This window comes from Syngnathus typhle, linkage group LG2 (assembly GCF_033458585.1).
Source record: "Syngnathus typhle isolate RoL2023-S1 ecotype Sweden linkage group LG2, RoL_Styp_1.0, whole genome shotgun sequence".
NCBI classification, from domain to species: domain Eukaryota; kingdom Metazoa; phylum Chordata; class Actinopteri; order Syngnathiformes; family Syngnathidae; genus Syngnathus; species Syngnathus typhle.
Genome location: NC_083739.1, coordinates 23,446,307 through 23,471,553, shown reverse-complemented (window position 1 = coordinate 23,471,553; position 25,247 = coordinate 23,446,307). Strand labels below are relative to the sequence as shown.

General features: G+C 43.8%; 1 protein-coding gene across 4 annotated transcripts in view; it reads left to right on the top strand.

The window, feature by feature from the left end:
• Positions 1 to 25,247, top strand: part of dtx3 (deltex E3 ubiquitin ligase 3) — a 63,151-nt gene that overhangs the window by 22,295 nt on the left and 15,609 nt on the right. For 2 of the 4 annotated variants that reach the window (XM_061298276.1, XM_061298249.1), the window contains one exon: positions 20,820 to 21,830. The exons of 1 other annotated variant lie outside the window; for it this stretch is intronic. In XM_061298276.1, coding sequence (XP_061154260.1) covers positions 20,820 to 20,900 — 81 coding nt within the window. In that variant the 3' untranslated portion in view covers positions 20,901 to 21,830. Of the gene's footprint in view, positions 1 to 12,872; positions 15,120 to 20,819; positions 21,831 to 25,247 lie in introns of those variants that run through there. One more of the 4 variants, XM_061298267.1, reaches the window with a different exon arrangement.

Below are 25,247 nucleotides of genomic sequence, written 5' to 3'. Positions count from 1 at the left end.
GGTGAGCGAGGGGCAGACAGGACTTAAATACAAAACACGTTACATCGATTGAGGTGACACAGGAAGAGAGGGGCGACGCGAACAGAAACTCTGGCAACCTAGACACAACCGAGACGTGACAAATGTCCCTCGAAATGAAACTTGAAATCACCAAGTTTTGGTTTCCAAGGGTGTTTTTATTCCTCTTCAACGTCTCTCCCATACAGAGCCGCCTTTTTCACGTCCGCACGCCTCTTTCCCGCGCGGTGGTGCGTTTATGGGCAGTCGGAGAAATCAACGCCAACAAAAAAAATTACATCCAGCCTAGTTAAGACCATACCAAAGACTATAAAAATGGGACCCATTGCCTCCCTGCGTGTGTGACGATCATTGGGACTTAAAAAAAAAAAAAAAATTCATAAAAATTGGGTGCGTATTATACATGGGTACAGGCTTTTTTCCAGCATCAACATGCCATTTTTAGGGTGCGTATTATACATGGGGGCGCACTATACACGGAAAAAAACGGTACTACAATACTCTTGTAATTTCCTAAATAAAGTGTTTGCAGTACCTTGTTTATTTTGCGTATGAATTGTTATAAATCAGGATATTGTTCTTTATTTTTTATTAAAAAATATATATATATATCGATCGTAGAGCACTATATCACGATATATCGTGAATGAATCGCAGCAGGCTTTAAGATATCGGCAAATATCGTATCGTAGTTCTTTGTATCGATATGATATCGTATCGTGACAAAACCCGCGATTTACACCCCTAGTATGTATATATATGTATGTGTGTATTTATATATACAGTGCCTTGCGAAAGTATTCGGCCCCCTTGAACCTTTAAACATTTCGCGACATTTCAGGCTTCAAACAGAAAGATATAAAATTTCAATTTTTTGTCAAGAATCAACAAGTGGGACACAATCGTGAAGTGGAACGAAATTATTCCATCCATCCATTTTCTGTACCGCTGTATCCCCACGGGGGTCGCGGGCTTGCTGGAGCCTATCCCAGCTGTCATCGGGCAGTAGGCGGGGGACACCCTGAACCGGTTGCCAGCCAATCGCAGGGCACACAAAGACAAACAACCATCCGCACACGCACTCACACCTAGGGGCAATTTGGAGCGCTCAATCAGCCTACCAAGCATGTTTTTGGGGTTGTGGGAGGAAACCGGAGGGCCCGGAGAAAACCCACGCGGACACGGGGAGAACATGCAAACTCCACACAGGGAGGGCCGGAGGTGGAATCGAAGCCGCACCCTCCGTACTGTGAGGCGGACGTGCTAGCCAGTGCGCCACCGAACCGCCTGGAACAAAATTGATTGAATAATTTAAACCTTTTTAACAAATAAAAAACTGAAAAGTGGGGCGTGCAATATTATTCGGCACCCTTGCGCTAATACTTTGTAGCGCCACCTTTTGGTGCAATTACAGCTGTAAGTCGCTTTGGGTATGTCTTTATCAGTTTTGCACATCGAGAGACTGGAATTCTTGCCCATTCTTCCTTGCAAAACAGCTCGAGCTCAGTGAGGTTGGATGGAGAGCGTTTGTGAACAGCAGTCTTCAGCTCTTTCCACAGATTCTCAATATGACTCGGGTCTGGACTTTGACTTGGCCATTCTAACACCTGGATACGTCTATTTGTGAACCATTCCATTGTAGATTTGGCTTTACGTATGTTTTGGATCATTGTCCTGTTGGAAGATAAATCTCCGTCCCAGTCTCAGGTCTTTTGCAGACTCCAACAGGTTTTCTTCCAGAATCAAAGTCAAAGTCAGCTTTATTGTCAATCTCTTCACATGTCAAGACACACAAAGAAACCGAAATTACGTTTCCTCTATCCCACGGTGACGAGACATAGTACACGATAGACATACAAGTAAACGACACAAAATAAAAACAAGAAGGCACAAACAATAAATAACAAGTGTGATGATTAAATAATGAATAAACAAATAACACAATAAATAAGAGAAGCAAAACGGAGCCAGTGTGCATACAGCAGACAGTAAGCATAGCGCAAAAGTACAGGACGCTACGCAGAAAGGGGGAGAGAGTTCAGGATCCTAACAGCCTGGAGTATGAAGCTGTTGGTGAGTCTGGTGGTGCGGGAGCGCAGGCTCCTATACCTCTTCCCAGACGGCAGAAGATCAAACAAAGAGTGAGCGGGGTGACTCCCATCACTCACAATCGTGGCCGCCTTGCGGGTGAGATCGGAGATGTAAGCCGTGTTCACTATGCGCTGCAGGGCCTTCATGTTGTAGTCAGTGCAGCTACCACCCCAAACAGCAATACAGCTGGAGAGGACGCTCTCAATGGGGCCACGGTAAAATGTTGTCATGACGGCCGGAGGAGCGCTCGCTCGCCTGGGTTTCCGCAGGAAGTACAGGCGGCGCTGGGCCTTCTTCGCCAGTGATACGGTGTTGGTGGACCAGGAGAGATCCTCACTGATCTGTATCTGTATTTTCCATCAATTTTAGCCATCCTCCCTGTCCTTGCTGAAGAAAAGTAGGCCCAAACCATGATGCTGCCACCACCATGTTTGACAGTGGGGATGGTGTGTTCAGGGGGATGAGCTGTGTTGCTTTTACGCCAAACGTATTGTTTTGCATTGTGGCCAAAAAGTTTGATTTTGGTTTCATCTGACCAGAGCACCTTCTTCCACGTTTGGTGTCTTCCAGATGGCTTGTGGCAAACTTTAAACGAGACTTTTTATGGATATCTTTGAGAAATGGCTTTCGTCTTGCCACTCTTCCATAAAGGCCAGATTTGTGCAGTGCATGACTGATTGTTGTCCTATGGACAGACTCTCCCACCTCAGCTGTAGTTATCTGCAGTTCATCCAGAGTGATCATGGGCCTCTTGGCTGCATCTCTGATCAGTCTTCTCCTTGTTTGAGATGAAAGTTTGGAGGGACGGCCGGGTCTTGGTAGATTTGCAGTGGTCTGATACTCCTTCCATTTCAATATAATTGCTTGCACAGTGCTCCTTGAGATGTTTAAAGCTTGGGAAATCTTTTTGTATCCAAATCCGGCTTTAAACTTCTCCACAACAGTATCTCGGACCTGCCTGGTGTGTTCCATTGTCTTCATGGTTCTCTCTGCGCTTTAAACAGAACCCTGAGACTATCAAAGAGCAGGTGCATTTATACGGAGACTTGATTACACACACGTGCATTCTATTAATCATCATCAGTCATTTAGGACAACATTGGATCATTCAAAGATCCTCACTGAACTTCTGGAGTGAGTTTGCTGCACTGAAAGTAAAGGGGCCGTATAATATTGCACGCCCCACTTTTCAGTTTTTTATTTGTTAAAAAAGTTTAAATTATTCAATAAATTCCGTTCCACTTCACGATTGTGTCCCACTTGTTGTTGATTCTTGACAAAAAATTACAATTTTATATCTTTATGTTTGAAGCCTGAAATGTGGCGAAATGTTGAAAGGTTCAAGGGGGCCGAATACTAGAGATGCACCGATCCGACTTTTTCAGTTCCGATACCGATACCGATGCCGTGGCTTTGCGTATCGGTCGATACCCGATACCGATCCGATATTATGGTTGACTTGATTGATTGATTGATTGTATATTTATTGATCCCCAGGGGTGGGGAAATTCAGGCCCCAGCCGTATTCATACCACAGAGTGGGTATACAAAAGACACACAGATGGCATGAGCGCAACTCAATAGGCTCTCATAAGGCTGCCACACAACGGTGCCACAAAGAAAGGCAGAAAGTGCTCAAGATAAAAGCCATCAAAGCAAAACAAAGCTAAAAGACAAAGGAAAAAAAGTAACAGCGGCCAACCAGCACCCCTCAATACAAGAGAACACCCCAAAACACACAAAATAGCCTCCACGGGGTCCATAGACAGGTGTAGGGGCAGTCCAGTTCAAACTTAACAAGCTACATAACTCTACATGTGGAACAGAAAAGACCAAAGGCAATGGCATCAGGCAGACTACACAGTTCTTTGCTCTAAATTAGGGGTGTCCAAACTAACGGTCCAGTTTTTATTGGCCCGCAGCAAATTCTGAAAACATAATTGAATATGGCCCGCACAAGAAGCTTGAGCTCAGCTTCTCAGTTTCCACACTAGATGGAGCCCGCCACACAAAGCGTTTGACGTCCCATTAACACCCCCCCGGAAGAGAAGCGAACACGCAGCGTTTCACATCCGATTAGCCCCCCCCATTCGGGAGAGAAGCGAACGCGCAGCCTTTGACGTCCCATTAGCAACCCGAAGAGAAGCGAACGCGCATGGTTTGACGTCCGCTTAGCAACCCGGGGAAGAGAAGCGAACGTTCGCTCCATGTTTGCGTTTGTTTAGAAAACTCTCGTGGCATGCGGCACACGTGCTGCTGACGTATGACGTAGCCCGCGTCCCAATAGATTAAGGAAAGTATCGGCTCACAGATCGGTTGTATTTTCCGATACCCGATCCATCTATTTTGTTGATATCGGGACCGATATCCGATCCAGATATCGGATCGGTGCATCTCTACCGAATACTTTCGCAAGGCACTGTATGTATGTATGTATATGTATGTATGTATATATGTATGTGTATGTATATATGTATGTATATGTATATATGTATGTGTGTATATTAGGGGTGTAACGATACATCGATATACATCGATTAATCGATATAATGCTCTACGATTTATTGGCATCGATGCTAAACGTAAACACCGATTTATATCGCCGTGTTTGACTTCGGACATTAGACGCGACTTTATTTTGAAATCCAGTTCATTGTTGCTTGCTTCCTCTTTCCGGGAGCAGGGAGCAGTGCGCGGCATTGTGTTGTGAGCAGAGCAGGCACGTGAAAGGGGAGTCGACAACTAGTACGCGGCTCCTGGGCTGGTGCTATGGCTAGTGTCTAAAAAGATGAGAAAATTTGCTCTCCTTTAGGCTTCAAGTCATTCGTTTGGAAACACTTTGGATTCCAAAGAAAAGATGGCTCAACCGACAAGACACGTGCAGTTTGTAAATCCTGCCATGCGGTGATCAAATATTCAGGGAGCACAAATCTCGCCGCACATTTCAAGAAAAAACACGACATCAAAGTTCAGTGTTAAAATAAGCACTTTGTATACTGCAATACTCTTGTAATTTCCTAAATAAAGAGTTTGCAGCACCTTGTTGATTTTGCGTATGAATTGTTATAAATCAGGATATTGTTTTATATTTTTTATTAAAAAAAAAAAATCGATTGTAGAGCACTATATCGCGATATATCGTGAATGAATCGCAGCAGGCTTTAAGATATCGGCAAATATCGTATCGTAGTTCTTTATATCGATATTATATCGTATCGTGACAAAACCCGCGATTTACACCCCTAATCGTGAATGAATCGCAGCAGGCTTTAAGGTATCGGCAAATATCGTATCGTAGTTCTTTGTATCAATATTATATCGTATCGTGACAAAACCCGCGATTTACACCCCTAGTGTATATGTATGTATAGCAAAGTCAAAAGTCAAAGTCAGCTTTACTGTCAATCCCTTCATATGTCAAGACACACAAAAAACCCGAAAGTCCGTTTCCTCTATCCCACGGTGACGAGATTACATATTGTACACGATAGACATACAAGTAGACGACACAAAATAAAAACAAGAAGGCACAAACAATAAATAATAAACAATAAATAATATGAGTGATGAATAAATAATAAACAAATAACCCATTAAATAAGAGGAGCAAAACTAAGCCAGTGTGCAGACAGTAAGCATAGCGCAAAGTACAGGACACTACGCAGAAAGGGGGAGCGAGTTCAGGATCCTAACAGCCTGGAGTATGAAGCTGTTGGTGAGTCTGGTGGTGCGGGAGTGCAGGCTCCTGTACCTCTTCCCAGAGGGCAGAAGATCAAACAAAGAGTGAGCGGGGTGACTCACATCAATCACAATCGTGGTCGCCTTGCGGGTGAGATGGGAGGTGTAAATGTCCTTCAAGGAGGGGAGCGAAGCACCAATAATCTTACCAGCCGTGTTCACTATGCGCTGCAGGGCATATATATATATATATATTAGGGGTGTAAATCGCGGAGGAGCGCTCGCTCGCCTGAGTTTCCGCAGGAAGTACAGGCGGGGCTGGGCTTTCTTTGCCAGTGATGCGGTGTTGGTGGACCAGGAGAGATCCTCACTAGCAGTGTTCACTATGCGCTGCAGGGCATATATATATATATATATATATATTAGGGGTGTAAATCGCGGGTTTTGTCACGATACGATATAATATTGATACAAAGAATTACGATACGATATTTGCCGATATCTTAAAGCCTGCCGCGATTCATTCACGATATATCGCGATATAGTGCTCTACGATCGATTTTTTTATTTTTTTTTTTTTATTTTATTTATTTATTTTTTTTTTTTTTTAATAAAAAATATAGAATATCCTGATTTATAACAATTCATACGCAAAATCAACAAGGGACTGCGAACTCTTTATTTAGGAAATTACAAGAGTATTGCAGTATACAAAGTGCTTATTTTAACACTGAACTTTGATGTCGTGTTTTTTCTTTAAATGTGCGGCGAGATTTGTGCTCCCTGAATATTTGATCACCGCATGGCAGGATTGACAAACTGCACGTGTCTTGTCGGTTGAGCCATCTTTTCTTTGGAATCCAAAGTGCTTCCAAACGAATGACTTGAAGCCTAAAGGGGAGCAAATTTCCTCGTCTTTTTGGACACTAGCCATAGCACCAGCCCAGGAGCCGCGTACTAGTTGTCGACTCCCCTTTCACGTGCCTGCTCTGCTCACAACACAACAACGCCGGGCGCACGGCTCCCGGAAAGAGGAAGCAATGCAATTAAAAAACCAAAAATGTCATACATTCTGGATTTGTTACAAATCAACTGAAATATTGCAAGCCTTTTATTATTTTAATATTGCTGATTATGGCATACAGCTTAAGAAAACTCAAATATCCTATCTCAAAATATTAGAATATTTCCTCGGACCATGTAAAAAAAAAAAAAGATTTAAAACTGCAAACATTTGAAAATGTCCATTAATGCACTCAGTACTTGGTTGGGAATCCTTTTGCACAGACTACTGCAACCAATGCGGCGTAGCATGGAGGCAATCAGCCTGTGGCATTGCTGAGGTGTTATGGATACCCAGGATGCTTCAATAGCGGCCTTTGGCTCATTTACATTGCTAGGCTTGTGTCTTTCAGCTTCTTCTTCACAATACCCCACAAATTCTCTATGGGGTTCAGGTCAGAGGAATTGGCAGGCCAATCGAGGACAGTAATGCCATGGTCAGTACACCATTTACTGGTGGTTTTGGCACTGTGGGCAGGTGCCAGATCATGCTGGAAAATGAAATCATCATCTCCATAGAGCTTTTCAGCAGACGGAAGCATGTAGTGCTCTAAAATCTGCATTTACTCTGGACTTGATGAAACACAGTGGACCAACACCAGCGGCAGACATGGCTCCCCAAACCATCGCTGACTGTGGGAACTTCACACTGGATTTCAAGCAACTTGGATTTTGCTCCTCTCCAGCCTTTCTCCAGACTCTGGCGCCTTGACTTCCAAATGAAATACACATCTTGCTTTCGTCTGAAAAGAAGACTTTGGACCACTCTGCAACTGTCTAGTGCTTCTTTTCCAAGTCAAAAAGTCAAAGTCAAAGTCTGCTTTATTGTCAACGTCTTCACATGCCGAGACACACAAAGAGATCGAAATTACGTTTTCTCTATCCCACGGTGACAAGACATATTACACGATAGACATACAAGTAAACGACGCAATATAAAAAACAAGAAGGCACAAACAATAAATAAGAGTAATAATAAATAATAAATAAACAGATAACACAACAAATAAGAGCCAGTGTGCATACAGACAGTAAAAGTACAGGACGCTACGCAGAACGGGGACGCGAGTTCAGGATCCTAACAGCCTGGAGTATGAAGCTGTTTGAGAGTCTGGTGGTGCGGGAGCGCAGGCTTCTGTACCTCTTCCCAGAGGGCAGAAGCTCGAACAAAGAGTGAGCGGGGTGACTCACATCACTCACAATCGTGGTCGCCTTGCGGGTGAGATGGGAGGTGTAAATGTCCTTCAAGGAGGGGAGCGAAGCACCAATAATCTTACCAGCCGTGTTCACTATGCGCTGCAGGGCATATATATATATATATATTAGGGGTGTAAATCGCGGAGGAGCGCTCGCTCGCCTGAGTTTCCGCAGGAAGTACAGGCGGGGCTGGGCTTTCTTTGCCAGTGATGCGGTGTTGGTGGACCAGGAGAGATCCTCACTAGCAGTGTTCACTATGCGCTGCAGGGCATATATATATATATATATATATATTAGGGGTGTAAATCGCGGGTTTTGCCACGATACGATATAATATCGATACAAAGAATTACGATACGATATTTGCCGATATCTTAAAGCCTGCCGCGATTCATTCACGATATATCGCGATATAGTGCTCTACGATCGATTTTTTTTTTTATTTTTTTTTATTTTATTTTATTTATTTATTTTTTTTTTAATAAAAAATATAGAATATCCTGATTTATAACAATTCATACGCAAAATCAACAAGGGACTGCGAACTCTTTATTTAGGAAATTACAAGAGTATTGCAGTATACAAAGTGCTTATTTTAACACTGAACTTTGATGTCGTGTTTTTTCTTTAAATGTGCGGCGAGATTTGTGCTCCCTGAATATTTGATCACCGCATGGCAGGATTTACAAACTGCACGTGTCTTGTCGGTTGAGCCATCTTTTCTTTGGAATCCAAAGTGCTTCCAAACGAATGACTTGAAGCCTAAAGGGGAGCAAATTTCCTCGTCTTTTTGGACACTAGCCATAGCACCAGCCCAGGAGCCGCGTACTAGTTGTCGACTCCCCTTTCACGTGCCTGCTCTGCTCACAACACAACAACGCCGGGCGCACGGCTCCCGGAAAGAGGAAGCAATGCAATTAAAAAACCAAAAATGTCATACATTCTGGATTTGTTACAAATCAACTGAAATATTGCAAGCCTTTTATTATTTTAATATTGCTGATTATGGCATACAGCTTAAGAAAACTCAAATATCCTATCTCAAAATATTAGAATATTTCCTCGGACCATGTAAAAAAAAAAAAAGATTTAAAACTGCAAACATTTGAAAATGTCCATTAATGCACTCAGTACTTGGTTGGGAATCCTTTTGCACAGACTACTGCAACCAATGCGGCGTAGCATGGAGGCAATCAGCCTGTGGCATTGCTGAGGTGTTATGGATACCCAGGATGCTTCAATAGCGGCCTTTGGCTCATTTACATTGCTAGGCTTGTGTCTTTCAGCTTCTTCTTCACAATACCCCACAAATTCTCTATGGGGTTCAGGTCAGAGGAATTGGCAGGCCAATCGAGGACAGTAATGCCATGGTCAGTACACCATTTACTGGTGGTTTTGGCACTGTGGGCAGGTGCCAGATCATGCTGGAAAATGAAATCATCATCTCCATAGAGCTTTTCAGCAGACGGAAGCATGTAGTGCTCTAAAATCTGCATTTACTCTGGACTTGATGAAACACAGTGGACCAACACCAGCGGCAGACATGGCTCCCCAAACCATCGCTGACTGTGGGAACTTCACACTGGATTTCAAGCAACTTGGATTTTGCTCCTCTCCAGCCTTTCTCCAGACTCTGGCGCCTTGACTTCCAAATGAAATACACATCTTGCTTTCGTCTGAAAAGAAGACTTTGGACCACTCTGCAACTGTCTAGTGCTTCTTTTCCAAGTCAAAAAGTCAAAGTCAAAGTCTGCTTTATTGTCAACGTCTTCACATGCCGAGACACACAAAGAGATCGAAATTACGTTTTCTCTATCCCACGGTGACAAGACATATTACACGATAGACATACAAGTAAACGACGCAATATAAAAAACAAGAAGGCACAAACAATAAATAAGAGTAATAATAAATAATAAATAAACAGATAACACAACAAATAAGAGCCAGTGTGCATACAGACAGTAAAAGTACAGGACGCTACGCAGAACGGGGACGCGAGTTCAGGATCCTAACAGCCTGGAGTATGAAGCTGTTTGAGAGTCTGGTGGTGCGGGAGCGCAGGCTTCTGTACCTCTTCCCAGAGGGCAGAAGCTCGAACAAAGAGTGAGCGGGGTGACTCACATCACTCACAATCGTGGTCGCCTTGCGGGTGAGATGGGAGGTGTAAATGTCCTTCAAGGAGGGGAGCGAAGCACCAATAATCTTACCAGCCGTGTTCACTATGCGCTGCAGGGCATATATATATATATATATATATTAGGGGTGTAAATCGCGGAGGAGCGCTCGCTCGCCTGAGTTTCCGCAGGAAGTACAGGCGGGGCTGGGCTTTCTTTGCCAGTGATGCGGTGTTGGTGGACCAGGAGAGATCCTCACTGATGCGCACCCCCAGGAACTTGGCGCTGCTCACTCTCTCCACCACAGCACCGTCGATGGTCAGCGGCAGGTGTTGGGTGTGACCCTTCCGGAAGTCCACAACAATCTCCTTGGTCTTGTCGACGTTCAGCAGGAGGTTGTTGTCCCTGCACCACGTGGTCAGAAGGTCAACCTCCAGCCTGTATTGAGTCTCGTCTCCCTTGGTGATGAGACCCACCAGAGTCGTGTCGTCAGCAAACTTCACTATACGGTTGTCGCTGTAGGTTGCAGTGCAGTCATGCGTCAGGAGGGTGAAGAGCAGCGGACTGAGCATGCAGCCTTGGGGGGCCCCATGCTCAGCGTGATGCTGGCGGAGATTTTGTCGCCAACACGTACTACTTGTGGCCTCTGACAGAAGTGAGGAAGTCCAGTAGCCAGTTGCAGAGGTAGGTACTGAGGCCCAGCGTGTCAAGTTTGCTGATGAGGCGTTGTGGCACAATGGTGTTGAAGGCAGAACTGAAGTCCACAAACAGCAATCTCACATACGAGTCCCTTCTCTCCAGCTGGGTGAGGGCCGAGTGGAGGGCAGAGCAGATGGCATCCTCAGAGGACCGTTTGGCTCGGTACGCAAACTGGAAGGGGTCAATGATGGGGGGGAGAACGGATCGGATGTGCTCCATGACAAGCCGCTCAAAGCACTTCATGATGATGGGCGTAAGTGCCACGGGGCGGTAGTCATTGAAGCAGGACGGAGCGTGTTTCTTCGGCACAGGTACGATGGTGGCAGCTTTGAAACATGACGGGACGATGGACTGCTGCAGGGAAGTGTTAAAGATGTCTGTGAAGACATCCGTCAGCTCACCAGCACAGTCCTTCAGCGCTCGACCCGGGATGTTGTCAGGGCCTGCTGCCTTGCGGATGTTGATAGCGGCAAGCGCCCTCCTCACGCTGTCGGCGGAGAGGCACAGGGGCAGCTCGTGTTAAGGGGGAGTGGCCTTCAGCGGGCAAGTGCTGTTCTGAGCGTCGAAGCGAGCAAAGAAGCGGTTGAGGTCATTGAGCAGACGGACGTCGCCTTCACAGCTCTGCGGCGCGGGCTTGTAATCCGTGATGGTCTGAATGCCCTGCCAAAGGCTCCGTGCGTCCCTGCTGTCCTTGAAGTGAGCGGTAATTTTGCACGAGAACGCCCTCTTTGCATCTTTGATGCCCCGGGACAGGTCAGCCCTCGCAGTCCTCAAGCCAGCCTCATCCCCCGCTCTAAAGGCTTTGTCCCTGGCCCTCAGCAGCCTGAAGACAGCACCTGTCAGCCATGGCTTCCGGTTAGCCCGAGTGACGATGGATTTTGAGAGAGTCACATCATCAATGCACTTCCTGATGTAGGAGGAAACAGAGTTAGTATACTCCTCAATGTCTGTCCGATCGGCGCAAGTGGCCTCCTACACATGTCCCAGTCAGTAGAGCCAAAGCAGTCACACAGTGCATCAGAGGCACCCTCAGGCCACACCCGTACCTGCTTGCGAACTGACCTGGAGGCTCTCACCATTTGTCTGTATGCGGGCAAAAGCATAACAGTGATATGGTCAGAAAGTCCAAGATGGGGGAGGGGGGCGGCTTTGAAGGCTCCTTTATGCGAAGAGTAGACCAGGTCCAGGAAGCTGTCGCCACGCGTAGGAAAATTCTTCACAAGGCTGCGGACATCTCTCTTGGTTGTGCAGCGTTTCCTGCCACATTTTCCCCTTCCAACAGACTTTTTGTGGATGTGCTTTGAAACTGCACTCTGTAAACAGCTTGTTCTTTGAGAAATTTCTTTTTGTGTTTTACCCTCCTGATGGAGGGTATCAATGATTGTCCTCTGGACAGCAGTCAGATCAGCAGTCTTCCCCATACTTGTGATTTAGTTTACTGAGTGTTTTTCAAGGGTCAGGAAACCTTTGCAGGTGTTTTGAGTTAGACGATTCAAGTGATTCAAGTTGAATACCCTACTAGTTTACTTTTTCATGATATTCTAATATTTTGAGATCGGATATTTGAGTTTTCTTAAGCTGTATGCCATAATCAGCAATATTAAAATAATAAAAGCTTTGCAATATTTCTGTTGATTTGTAATGAATCCAGAATATATGAAATTTTTGTTTTTTTTAATTGCATTACAGAAAATAAAGAACTTTATCACAATATTCTGATTTTCTGAGACAGTCCTGTGTGTGTGTGTGTGTGTGTGTGTGTGCGTGTGTGCGTGCGCGCGCGCATGTGTATGTATATATATATACATACACATATATATATATATATATATTAGGGGTGTAACGATACATTGATACACATCGATTAATCGATACAATGCTCTACAATTTATTGGCATCGATGCTAAACGTAAACATCGATTTATATCGCCGTGTTTGACCTCGGACATTAGACGCGACTTTATTTTGAAATCCAGTTCATTGTTGCTTGCTTCCTCTTTCCGGGAGCAGGGAGCAGCGTTGCTGCATGTGACAGGGGAGTCGACAACTAGTACGCGGCTCCTGGGCTGGTGCTATGGCTAGTGTCCAAAAAGACGAGGAAATTTGCTCCCCTTTAGGCTTCAAGTCATTCGTTTGGAAGCACTTTGGATTCCAAAGAAAAGATGGCTCAACCGACAAGACACGTGCAGTTTGTAAATCCTGCCATGCGGTGATAAAATATTCAGGAACCACAAATCTCGCCGCACATTTAAAGAAAAAACACGACATCAAAGTTCAGTGTTAAAATAAGCACTTTGTATACTGCAATACTCTTGTAATTTCCTAAATAAAGAGTTTGCAGTACCTTGTTGATTTTGCGTATGAATTGTTATAAATCAGGATATTGTTCTATATTTTTTATTCCAACACCAAAAACAGACATGAACGAGCAACAGGCTAAACGATACGGTATGCTAACGTGACAAACACAAACGAGGCGCTGAGAACGGGCCTGACGTAACATTCAGTTATTTAAAAAAAACTATTACATAAATAACACGTTTCTAAAACCATCTGTCACTCCAATTCATTAAATCCATCGATTGTCCTTTGTCAACAATGCCGTGTGCCGCGCCGCAGTTCAAATTATTCTACAGGCCCATACAACGATATATAAACTATATTTTAAATAACTATCACATAAACAACAGTATCAAACCATTTGTGTCACTCCAAATCATTAAATCCATCGATCAAATTTCTCGTCCTTTATGTCATCCTGGTGACAGAGCACATGTCCAGAGCATGTGAAGTGATCAACTATACTAAAAATAACATGTGAAGTGGTCAACTATACTTGTAAGTGATGTGTTAATGATCAAGTAAAAATTCCTAAAAGTCCTAAAATCTGGGGTGCGCATTATACATGGGTACAAATTTTTTAAATTTTTTTTTTTTTTTTTTAAGAAAATCATGGTACATCAAAACTAACAACAGGACTGACCGACAAAGTCGTGGAACAAAAAGACAGGGTGACATTACCAAAGACAGGAACAGAAAGCAAACAGACATCATGACAGTAACACATGCAATGATCCGACGGTGAGCGAGGGGCAGACAGGACTTAAATACAAAACACGTTACATTGATTGAGGTGACACAGGAAGGGAGGGGCGACGCGAACAGAAACTATGGCAACCTAGACACATAGCAAAACTGGGGATGAGACATGACAAATCTCCCTCGAAATAAAACTTGAAATCACCTTTCTTCTTGTTTGTTGTCAATCGCGCATCGCATTCAGCCATCCTGCCCAACACACTTAGTCAGTAAAATTCATAATTGACGACACATTGTTTTATGCGATGGTGCAATCTTTGATGGTGTGTCATTGTCAAATATTGTTTGTTTTTTAATCTCCATCGCGGACCGGACGTCATACGGAGGCCGCCATTACAGATGCGCAGAACGGATGCGCAAAACACGTCAGCTATATAAAGAGCGAGAGTTGTTATATAATAAATTTTGTCGAGTACTGCTTTAAATAACAATAATGATGTATTGGGGAGTGAAGAGTGGCTGCCTTGATCGCCATATTTGCATGCAATTTGGCTGCCAAGACGACACACACTCCACAGGTATATAATTATAAATGTCTTTAAAAGGAAGCCCGACCAGAACAATTCTCAAAATAGAACCACTTACCTACACGTTGATGTAAATACATAATTCCTCATTCATTCAAATGATCCTTTTTGTTTACATAATACATAATTTAATACACAGCATACATTTGTTAAATGCAATTTGATACCCATTTGGGGATGATGACGTGGTATGGTTGCTCCCCACATTGGTGCCCTATGCTGAGCAAAGTCAAACAATCGCAAACTACTTCTAGCATACACAAAAAGAGTCAAAATGCCACACTCCGTGGCTTTTGATTGTATTTTTTAATCAAAAGGGAATAAAGAAAGTGAAGTTATTTCATTGCTTTCCTTAAGAAACAGTTAAGAAAACAATGGGGGGAGGGGGGGTCCATCTGACCAAAGACTTGTGGCTGTGCACTCCAGATGCATTTGAGGTTTTCCATTGCCCTCAGCGCATGAGAACTGGTGTGTCTGGCTAGAAGCGACGGTTAAACCACTAAACAGGGAAAGAGAGCAGAACCGTCATCACAATAAGCAGCCACTGTAAAAACTGTGCCGCCCACAACTCCTCTCTCTGCGCATCCGCCATCTTGATTTGTTGAGTAAGCGTTGCAACGCACATGCCTAATGTGTGCGTAAAAAAGTTTTTAATATGGCTTAATGTTACAAAACTATAACCAGTTGCCACCAAAACTCAAAATTCATGTGCGTAACTCTACCTATGCCCACATCAATTCCTAAAATATCATAATCACCTCAATATTCTGAAATTGAACTGTCTTCCTCTCTATAGGTGCTCACTCAAGCTTGTCCCATTATGAAGAAAACGCTTGATTATCATTCCTGTCATTTTCATCTAAAAAATCTAAAATTACCGTTTTTTTTCCGTGTATAGTGCGCAAAATTTAACTAATTTATTGTCCTAAAATCTGGGGTGCGCATTATACATGGGTATAAAAAGAAATTTAATTTTTTTTTTTTTTTTAGAATTTTTTTTTTGTTTTTGGTTTTTTTTTAAGTCCCAATGATCGTCACACACGCAGGGAGGCAATGGGTCCCATTTTTATAGTCTTTGGTATGGTCTTAACTAGGCTGGATGTAATTTTTTTTTGTTGGCATTGATTTCTCCGACTGCCCGTAAACGCACCACCGCGCTCCGTGCGCGCACGGGACAGCAAACGAGCAGGTGATCGAGCAAGCCTTGTCTGATACGAGAGCATTGCGGTCGCATGGAGCGTGTTTGAAGTGAACAGCAGAGAAGAAAGGAACAAGGCAAAGTGTTGTGAAATAAAATGCACAGAACGGATGCGCAAGACACGTCAGCTATATAAAGAGCGAGAGTTGTTTTCTTCCTATTAGTTTCAATTCACAGTTTAATTAGCAGTTTCAATCAGCAAATAACAAAATGCGTATTACAGGTAATATTTTATTTCACAACACTTTGCCTTGTTCCTTTCGTCTCTGCTGTTCACTTCAAACACGCGCCATACGAACGCAATGCTCTCGTATCAGACGTTTGCTCGAGCACCTGCTCGTTTTCTGTCACAATGTGCCCTACACAAATCCGAAACATTTGTTGCGGCTCCGAGTCACGACGAGGGGCAAGTTTTGGTTTCCAAGGGTGTTTTTATTCCTCTTCAACTTCTCTCCCATACAGAGCCGCCTTTTTCACATGTCCGCACGCCTTTTTCACATGTACGCACTGATTGCGGTGGTGCCTTTACGGGCAGTTGGAGAAATCAACGGCAACAAAAAAAAATACATTCAGCCTCGTTAAGACCATACCAAAGACTATAAAAATGGGACCCATTGCTTCCCTGCGTGTGTGACGATCATTGGGACTTAAAAAAAAATAAAATAAAAAAATAAAAAATTGGGTGCGTATTATACATGGGTACAGGCTTTTTTCCAGCATCAACATGCCATTTTTAGGGTGCGTATTATACATGGGGGCGCATTATACACGGAAAAAAACTGTACCGTTTATTTCCGTGTATAGTGCGCAAAATTTAACTAATTTATTGTCCTAAAATCTGGGGTGCGCATTATACATGGGTACAAAGAAAAAAAAAATATTTTCTTTTTTAATTTTTTTTAAAGAAAGTCATGGTACAACAAAACCAACAACAGGACTGACCGACAAAGTCGTGGAACAAAAAGACAGGGTGACATTACCAAAGACAGGAACAGAAAGCAAACAGACATCATGACAGTAACACATGCAATGATCCGACGGTGAGCGAGGGGCAGACAGGACTTAAATACAAAACACGTTACATCGATTGAGGTGACACAGGAAGAGAGGGGCGACGCGAACAGAAACTATGGCAACCTAGACACATAGCAAAACTGGGGACGAGACATGACAAATCTCCCCCGAAATAAAACTCACCTTTTTTCTTGTTTGTTGTCAATCGCGCATCGCATTCAGCCATCCTGGCCAACACACTTAGTCAGTAAAATCCATAATTGACGACACATCGTTTGATGCGATGGTGCAATCCTTGATGGTGTGTTGTTTTTATTGTTTGTTTTTTAATCTGCATCGCGGACCGGACGTCATGTGGAAGCAGTATGACTGCGCATGCGCGGAAGCAGTATGACTGCATGCGCACTATGGGTCAGCTGCGCAGAACGGATGCGCAAGACACGTCAGCTATTTACTAATTAGCGAGAGTTCGGTTTAATTAGCAGTTTCATCAAAATGGATAAGAGAGCAAGTTATACTGTAGCATTTCGAAAGAAAGTCATTGAAGTGGCAGAAGAATTAGGCAATAGGGCAGCTGCGCGCCAATTTGACGTCAATGAGTCAAACATAAGACTCTGGAGGAAGAAAAAATATCAATTTGATACAGCGAAGGCTTCAGCAATATAGTCCTCTTCTCTTCTTGACTGACAATGAATGTGATAGTTTAATACAATCAGCAAATAACAAAATGCGTATTACAGGTAATATTTTATTTCACAACACTTTGCCTTGTTCCTTTCGTCTCTGCTGTTCACTTCAAACACGCTCCATACGAGCGCAATGCTCTCGTATCAGACAAGGCTTGCTTGATCACCTGCTCATTTGCTGTCTGTCACAATGTACCCTACACAAATCCGAAACATTTGTTGCGGCTCCGAGTCACGACGAGGAGCAAGTTTTGGTTTCCAAGGGTGTTTTTATTCCTCTTCAACGTCTCTCCCATACAGAGCCGCCTTTTTCAGTCCGCACGCCTCTTTACCGTGCGCGCACGGAGCGCGGTGGTGCGTTTAGGGGCAGTCGGAGAAATCAACGCCAACAAAAAAAATGACATCCAGCCTAGTTAAGACCATACCAAAGACTATAAAAATGGGACCCATTGCCTCCCTGCGTGTGTGACGATCATTGGGACTTAAAAAAAAAAAAGAAATTAAATAAAAAATTTAAAAAAAAATCATAAAAATTGGGTGCGTATTATACATGGGTACAAGCTTTTTTCCAGTATCAGCATGCCATTTTTAGGGTGCGTATTATACATGGGGGCGCACTATACACGGAAAAAAACGGTATGTCTCTCCTGAGTATAAGTCGCCCCCCCCACCCAAACTATGAAAAAAAACGCGACTTATAGTCCGAAAATTACGGTAGTAGAATTTTCAAGGTGGCGATATCATTATTTCAAATTCGTTAATGTTAAAGGCAAAAACGTGCACGTATTTTATGTATTTTTTTTAACTAACACTTTCCCTGTTAATGAGGTACCTTTATTCAGTAATTCAGTTAATTACTCCGTTGCTTTTTTGAACAAGTAGTGAGTTCCCAACACTGTAAAGTAAGGGCTAACAATAATTTGCGATATAGCCTACCTTTTACATTTGTTTGCATTGTGTTTAGGTTAGTTTTCTGTCATCCTATATGCTTGCTTTGCTTATAGGCTACAATTTATAATTCGGTTTTAACTTCACAAACATGAGATATAATTTTAAGATTATAAGATTGTGCTTTGCAAATCAATTATTTCCCTTGGGTAATGTTGGCCCGTAATTAGCTAACAGAATGTTCATATTCGAAGCTAGTTTCTTAGACGATCATTTGCCATTTGCTCATGCAACTACATTTCGTGACGACTGTATTTTTGTCATTACTGAAAGTTTGCCAAGAATAGAATTTGGGGATGTTAAGGAGCTAATCGTTCCTCCTTCCTTAAAAGATAGATTAATGACATTTATTACATTATTTATTATTATTATTTATTATCCATCCATTTTCCGTACCGCTTAGTCCCCACGGGGGTCGCAGGCGTGCTAGAGCCTATCCCAGCTGTCATCGGGCAGCAGGCGGGGGACACCCTGAACCGGTTGCCAGCCAATCGCAGGGCACACAGAGACAAACAACCATTTGCACTCGCACTCACACCTAGGGACAATTTGGAGTGCTCAATCGGCCTACCAAGCATGTCTTTGGGACGTGGGGGGAAACCGGAGTGCCCGGAGAAAACCCACGCGGGCCCGGGGAGAACATGCAAACTCTACACAGGGAGGGCCGGAGGTGGAATCGAACCCGCACCCTCCTAACTCTGAGGCGGACGTGCTACCCAGTGCGCACCGTGCCGCCTATTACTTATTATTATTGTTATTATTATTTATTACATTATTATGATATTTACCTTAATGACATTTAGCATGTAAAGGCCTGTTTAGGGATTTAAATTTATAATTCATGGAGGGATGTTTTGTACAAGTTATATTGTAGTACCGTAATTTCAGGACTATAAACCGCGACTTTTTTCCAAAGTTTTGAACCCTGCGGCTTATAGTCAGGTGCGGCTTATATAAGGATTTTTTTTGTGATTTTTGTGATGACTTGATCACTTTTATACACTGCAGTATCTTGAAGAAAAAAACAAGAACAAAAATTTTGAAACACTACTATGGCTGCTGCTTATTCTGGCTGTGTTGCTTGTGACTATTATGAGCTTTAGTAGGAATGCACGCTAGGTGACCTGCGTCAAAGGGCTCTAAACTCTTTTTCTTTCTCTGCCATGTGACTCAGAGATTACACAAAGCAGTGGCGCTGTTTGGACCATCTGCATTGTATTAAAACCCAATCAATCAGCATTTAAATTCAATTCTTCTGACATTTTGTTGACAAAAAACAAGTTGTAATGAACGTGAACTTTTAATGCATTTTATTCAGAAGGTTACTTTGAACCCCGAGGCTTAAATGGCGGCGCGGCGTATTTATGGATTTTTACGGCCTCCAGGGGGCGCTCTAGCAGGAAGCAAGAGCGAGACAGACAAAGAAGAGATAATGAGCCGAAGAAGACATGCTAGTTTGTCAAGACGGACATTACTGAAAGGAAGCTTTTATACACAAACCGTCATTATGGGGGACAAAAGAAATGCATATGATGCCGCTTTTAAGCTAAAGGCAGTCGGTGTTGATGACATTGTGTTGCGTCACCCTTGTCTTTATTTCGTGGACCCGTCTACTCTGGAGCTATACGTGTCGCTCACTAGTTTAATGTAATAAAATTAGCATGAACAGACCCTCATCACACTCGAAGAAATGCATAAAAGCGACGACGAAAGAGACTCAGAAAGTGTGAGGCGAAGGATATCTAACGCTATTCCAATCGGACACTGAGGAGGAAGACTTCGATGGTTTCAGTGCACAGGAGAAAGATGAAGATGGCTCTTTTTTTACTTTTACTGGTACGTTTTTTTACGAGCCCTGTTGGTGCTGTACTACCGTGTTGCTGCTGTGTTACCGCCATGTCTCAGTGACTTTTACCGGTATGTTTTTTTTAATCCAGCCCTATTAGTCTTGTGTTACTTCCGTGTTGCTGCGGTATTACTGCCCCGTCACAGGCAGTGTTTGGAAAGAAATGTTAAGGTATGTTATTAAAACTTTAAAAAGGTTTTCTGTGTACTGTCTTTCTTTGTAAAAAACGCGTGTGCACGTGTGGCTTATAGTCCGATGCGGCTTATATAAGAAAAAAACTAAAATATCCCCGAATTTTAGCTGGTGCGGTTTATAGTCCGGTGCGGTTTATAGTCCGGAAATTAGGGTATATCAAGTGCAATTGCAATTCCAGGCGCTCTTGTAAAATATTTTGACGCATATACTGTCCTAAAAAAAGTGTCTGTGTGAGGTAAAATGTGTGGTTATTTTGTTTTTGTTTTTTTTACATGGGGGCGGCACTCTGAAGTAGTCTCACCCAGGGTGTAATTCAGTGTGGAACCGCCACTGTAACACTGCTCACCAAATGCATCACTTGTATCACATCGATATGGTGGATGTTACCTTCCTAGTTCCTGACTTTAGAAACTGCAGAAGTTATGTTTCTTTTTCTCCTCCCAGTTTTGGCTACCCAGACCCCACTTACCTGGTGCGTGTGACAGAGGAGCTGCGAGAGAAAGGCATCACTGCAGACTGAAATGAAAACGCTTCAGGGGTGAGGGCGGCGGGTATGTAATGGTTAAAGATGATTCCAGGTCAGTTTTGGGAAGACATCCCATGAAGGCTGGCCGCGGACACTCAGCAGACTGGTGCTGCTGCAGCAGGATTTATTTTGGTATGCTCTCAATCGAGTTGACTTCAGATCAGTGCTACTTATTACGTGTGGACGATGCAAGTGAGCACAGCTCACTTTTCTTTTCAGATCACTCTGTCATAAAGACACACTTTTGTTTCAAATGTTTATTTCTGCTCTGGGGATTCCCTCTTATTTTCAAAGCACACATTTGTGATCTTGCCTATGTCTCAAATTGAGTTCCTACTTTCTCAGATGATAGATTAGCATTGCTAAAAATGACTTTAGTAATCTAATCTACTTGCAGGCACTTTCTTTGCACCAATTTATTTTTCCAGATTTTTGTTTGTTTTGCACAGCAGCTGTCTGTAGTTGCATGATGTCATTAGTTAAGAAAACTGTAATTTGTTTTCCTTGTGTCCGTCTTGAACTAAAATAGGGAGTGTTTGAACTCTAAAGATGTGACTTTTTAGACATTGGTTACCCACATTATCCCAAGATGTCTGCCAAGCATCGATCCCATAATACCTTAGTTATTGTATTCATCTAGTGGTAGTTACCAGACTTACAAAGATGTCAAAATGAAGGGCAAACAAGCCACTAAACCAAATCAAAGGCACAAAAACTCTTCAAAGAAAATCAAATCTATGCCTCGACCCTGTCACACTGGGAGATTTGCTCGGTAAAGCTCGTTTAAAATAAGTTTACCGTGGTAAATGTTTTTCTGGATCAATGATCGGCGGGGAGAAACTTAGGAGCAAATATAATTAAAATTGTTTTGGCTTGGATTTTGTTGTGCCTTTTTCTGCTAATTACTTTGATAAAGAATAGATAAAAGAGCTTGACTTTACTCATGAATGGAAGCTCAGTATGTTGTGGTTGTATTTCCATGTTATGAGGTAAACAAATATGTTTGTAGCAAAGGGGCTCTCATAATTGATCAGTATATCAAACCTCTTCCAAAGCAGGTTATGCACATACAGATTTGCAAAATGTTTACCAATGTTAAGACAATGACAAGTGGCCTGCTAGAAGCAGCATGGTGCTACAAGGCACCATGACTGCCAGGAAATACAAAAAAGAAGGCACTAAGCTAACTGTTAGCTTATGTGGTGGCTCAAAACTTCTTATTGACTGCACACAGGAATTTAGATCATAAAGAACCAACAGGTTTTACATATATAGTTATCGGTGTGTTAACTGTTATCCTTGTAGATCAGGGGTGGCCAACTCGCGGCTCGCGAGCCGCATGCGGCTCCTTGCCGGGTTTCATGCGGCTCCTTTACGTTCATATCAACATTTGTGGGTTTATTTGTTTGATTGTTGTTGTGCGTGTTCGCTTCGCTTGAGTTCAATATGGTATTTTCGTCAAACGCTGCGTGTTCGCTTCGCTTGAGTTCAATATGGTATTTTCGTCAAATGCGCATGAGGTGAAATCCCGCAAAGGAGGAGGGGCAAACCCATTCGAGGAAACAATTAGTGTCAATTTTGTTCTCAAAATGGCAGGGAAAAATGCACAGCTAAATGTGGCCCATTTAAAACCGAGCAGCTTGGTTAGTTCATGTGTGCTCATGTGTATGATGTGGCTCTTTGCAGTACACAGTAAAAAATGTGACTCTTAGTCTCTGACTGGTTGGCCACCCCTGTTGTAGATAATACAGCACACACCAGACATCAGGATCAGGCATTAAGTATAGCCCTTGGCCCTTTTTAAGGCCAAGTTCTGATGGATCTGCTAAAAACAGCACTGGCCCGGATTTAAAGCAATACTTAAAAGGAGCCCTTTTTGGAATGATTTTTTATCTGTATAGTTTATTTGGTAGTTAATAACATAATTAGAAGAGTGACAAAAATAATTTTGTAGAAACTTCCATTGTTTTTGGTCACAATGCATTCTGGGCCGTGATGTAACATGATTGTTTTTAGCAGTTGCAGTAATCTGTTAGCAACGATAAGCTCCCGTGTTCAGCCTTTTTAATTCAAACCAAAACGCGGACAAAACCATGAGGAAAGTAAGGAAGAAACGCGCTGAACCAAGAGGTCAGGAAAGCCAGGAGGTGTTACGGGGAGAACCTGAAGAGACACCTCTCTGCCAATCCTGATCCCTCAACGGTGTGGAAAGGTCTGCAGAGCATCACGGGCTACAAGAAACGAACCACCCGTCCTTTAGAGAGCCCAAGACTTGCTAACCAGCTAAACAAGTTCTACTGCAGGTTTGATCGGTCCTCCCACACAACGGGACCTCCTGCAACACAATCTACATACTCACCTCTGCCCACAACTGCTCTCTCCACACCTCTATCATCGTTGTCACCCACTCACTCTCTTGCAGAGGCCGCGCCCGCACTCCAGGTCCGCGAGGAGGAAGTGCGCCAGATGTTCCGGAGACAAAAGACCAGGAAGGCACCGGGCCCAGACGGCGTGTCACCTTCCTGCTTGAAAGTCTGCGCTGAGCAGCTGGCGCCCACCTTTGCACGGATCTTCAACCGTTCTCTGGAGCTGTGTGAGGTGCCCTCGTGCTTCAAGAGCTCCACCATCGTTCCAGTAGCCAAGAAGCCCGCCATCACAGGTCTGAATGACTATAGACCCGTCGCACTGACATCTGTGGTCATGAAATCGTTCGAGAGGCTAGTGCTGAACCACCTGAAGGAGGTCACGGGCCCCCTGCTTGACCCCCTCCAGTTTGCCTACCGGGCAAACAGGTCAGTGGATGATGCGGTCAACATGGGACTGCACTACATCCTGCACCACCTGGACACCCCAGGAACGTACGCCAGGATCCTGTTCGTGGACTTCAGCTCGGCGTTCAACACCATCGCCCCTGACATCCTCCAACAGAAGCTCATCCAGCTTGCGGTGCCTGCCTCCACCTGTCAGTGGATCACCAGCTTCCTGACCAACAGGAGACAGCGTGTGAGGCTGGGGGGCATCACATCTGACACCCGGACCACCAACACTGGAGCCCCTCAGGGGTGCGTCCTCTCCCCACTGCTCTTCTCCCTCTACACCAATGATTTCTCCTCAGGTGACTCTCGTGTGAAGCTCCTGAAGTATGCAGACGACACCACTCTCATCGGACTGATCCAGGACGGTGATGAGACTGCGTACAGACAGGAGGTGGAGCGGCTGGTCCACTGGTGCAGTCAAAACCATCTGGAGCTGAACCCGCTCAAGACCGTGGAGATGACAGTGGATTTCAGGCGAGACCCTTCACCACTTTTACCCCTCACTATCCGCAGTAATACTATTCTTTCCACAGACACCTTCAAGTTCCTGGGAACCACAATCTCTCGGGACCTGAAATGGACCGGCCACATAGACTCTGTCCGGAAGAAGGCCCAGCAGAGGCTGTACTTCCTGAGACAGCTCAAGAAGTTCAACCTGCCGCGAGAGCTTCTGAAGACCTTCTACACTGCCATCATCCAGTCTGTCCTCTGCACCTCCATCACTGTCTGGTTTGGATCGGCCTCCAAACAAGACAAGCACAGACTACAACGGACAATCAGAACTGCAGAAAAGATCATTGGAATCAACCTCCCATCTATCCAAGACTTGTACCTGTCCAGGACCAGGAATCGGGCAAGGAACATCTCTACAGACCCTTCTCACCCGGGTTGCAGTCTGTTTGAACTACTCCCCTCCGGACGGCGTTATAGAGCTCGGTACGCCAAAACCAGCAGACACAGAGACAGCTTCTTCCCCCAGGCTGTTGCTCTGATGAACTCACACCACTCATAGAGTCTCAGAGACATTACTGTGCAATAACATCCTGCTCCTCACACCTTCTTGAATTTGTCTACACTGTTTTTGCATTATTCACATGTCCTGAATGTTGTTAGTCACCTAAATGTTGAACAGAGGGTGTGTTTCTACCGAAGTCAAATTCCTTGTTTGGCACGCTCAAACATGGCGAATAAAAAACTCTTGAATCTTGAATCTTGAATCTTGAAGAAGCCCGTGTGAAAATGGAGATCACGGACATGAGGAAGCTAGTACTTGTCATTTTCAAACATGCATGCATCTCAGTGGATGCCTCTGTCGAATGTGACTTTTGCGCATTTACAGATTTCAAGTGGCATAAATGGCATTTAGCATTTGTTTGCTTTGTTGCGAAATCGATGCCCGTTGGTTGTCCGTGCAGCTACTGAAGAAGCATGGTTCAGGTACGTCTTTTAGCACTGTTTTTATTCTTCACTCGTGGGCATTCAGGCTCTGGAAGTATGGTAGGCACTGCATTTGGCTTAAAAGAATAATGT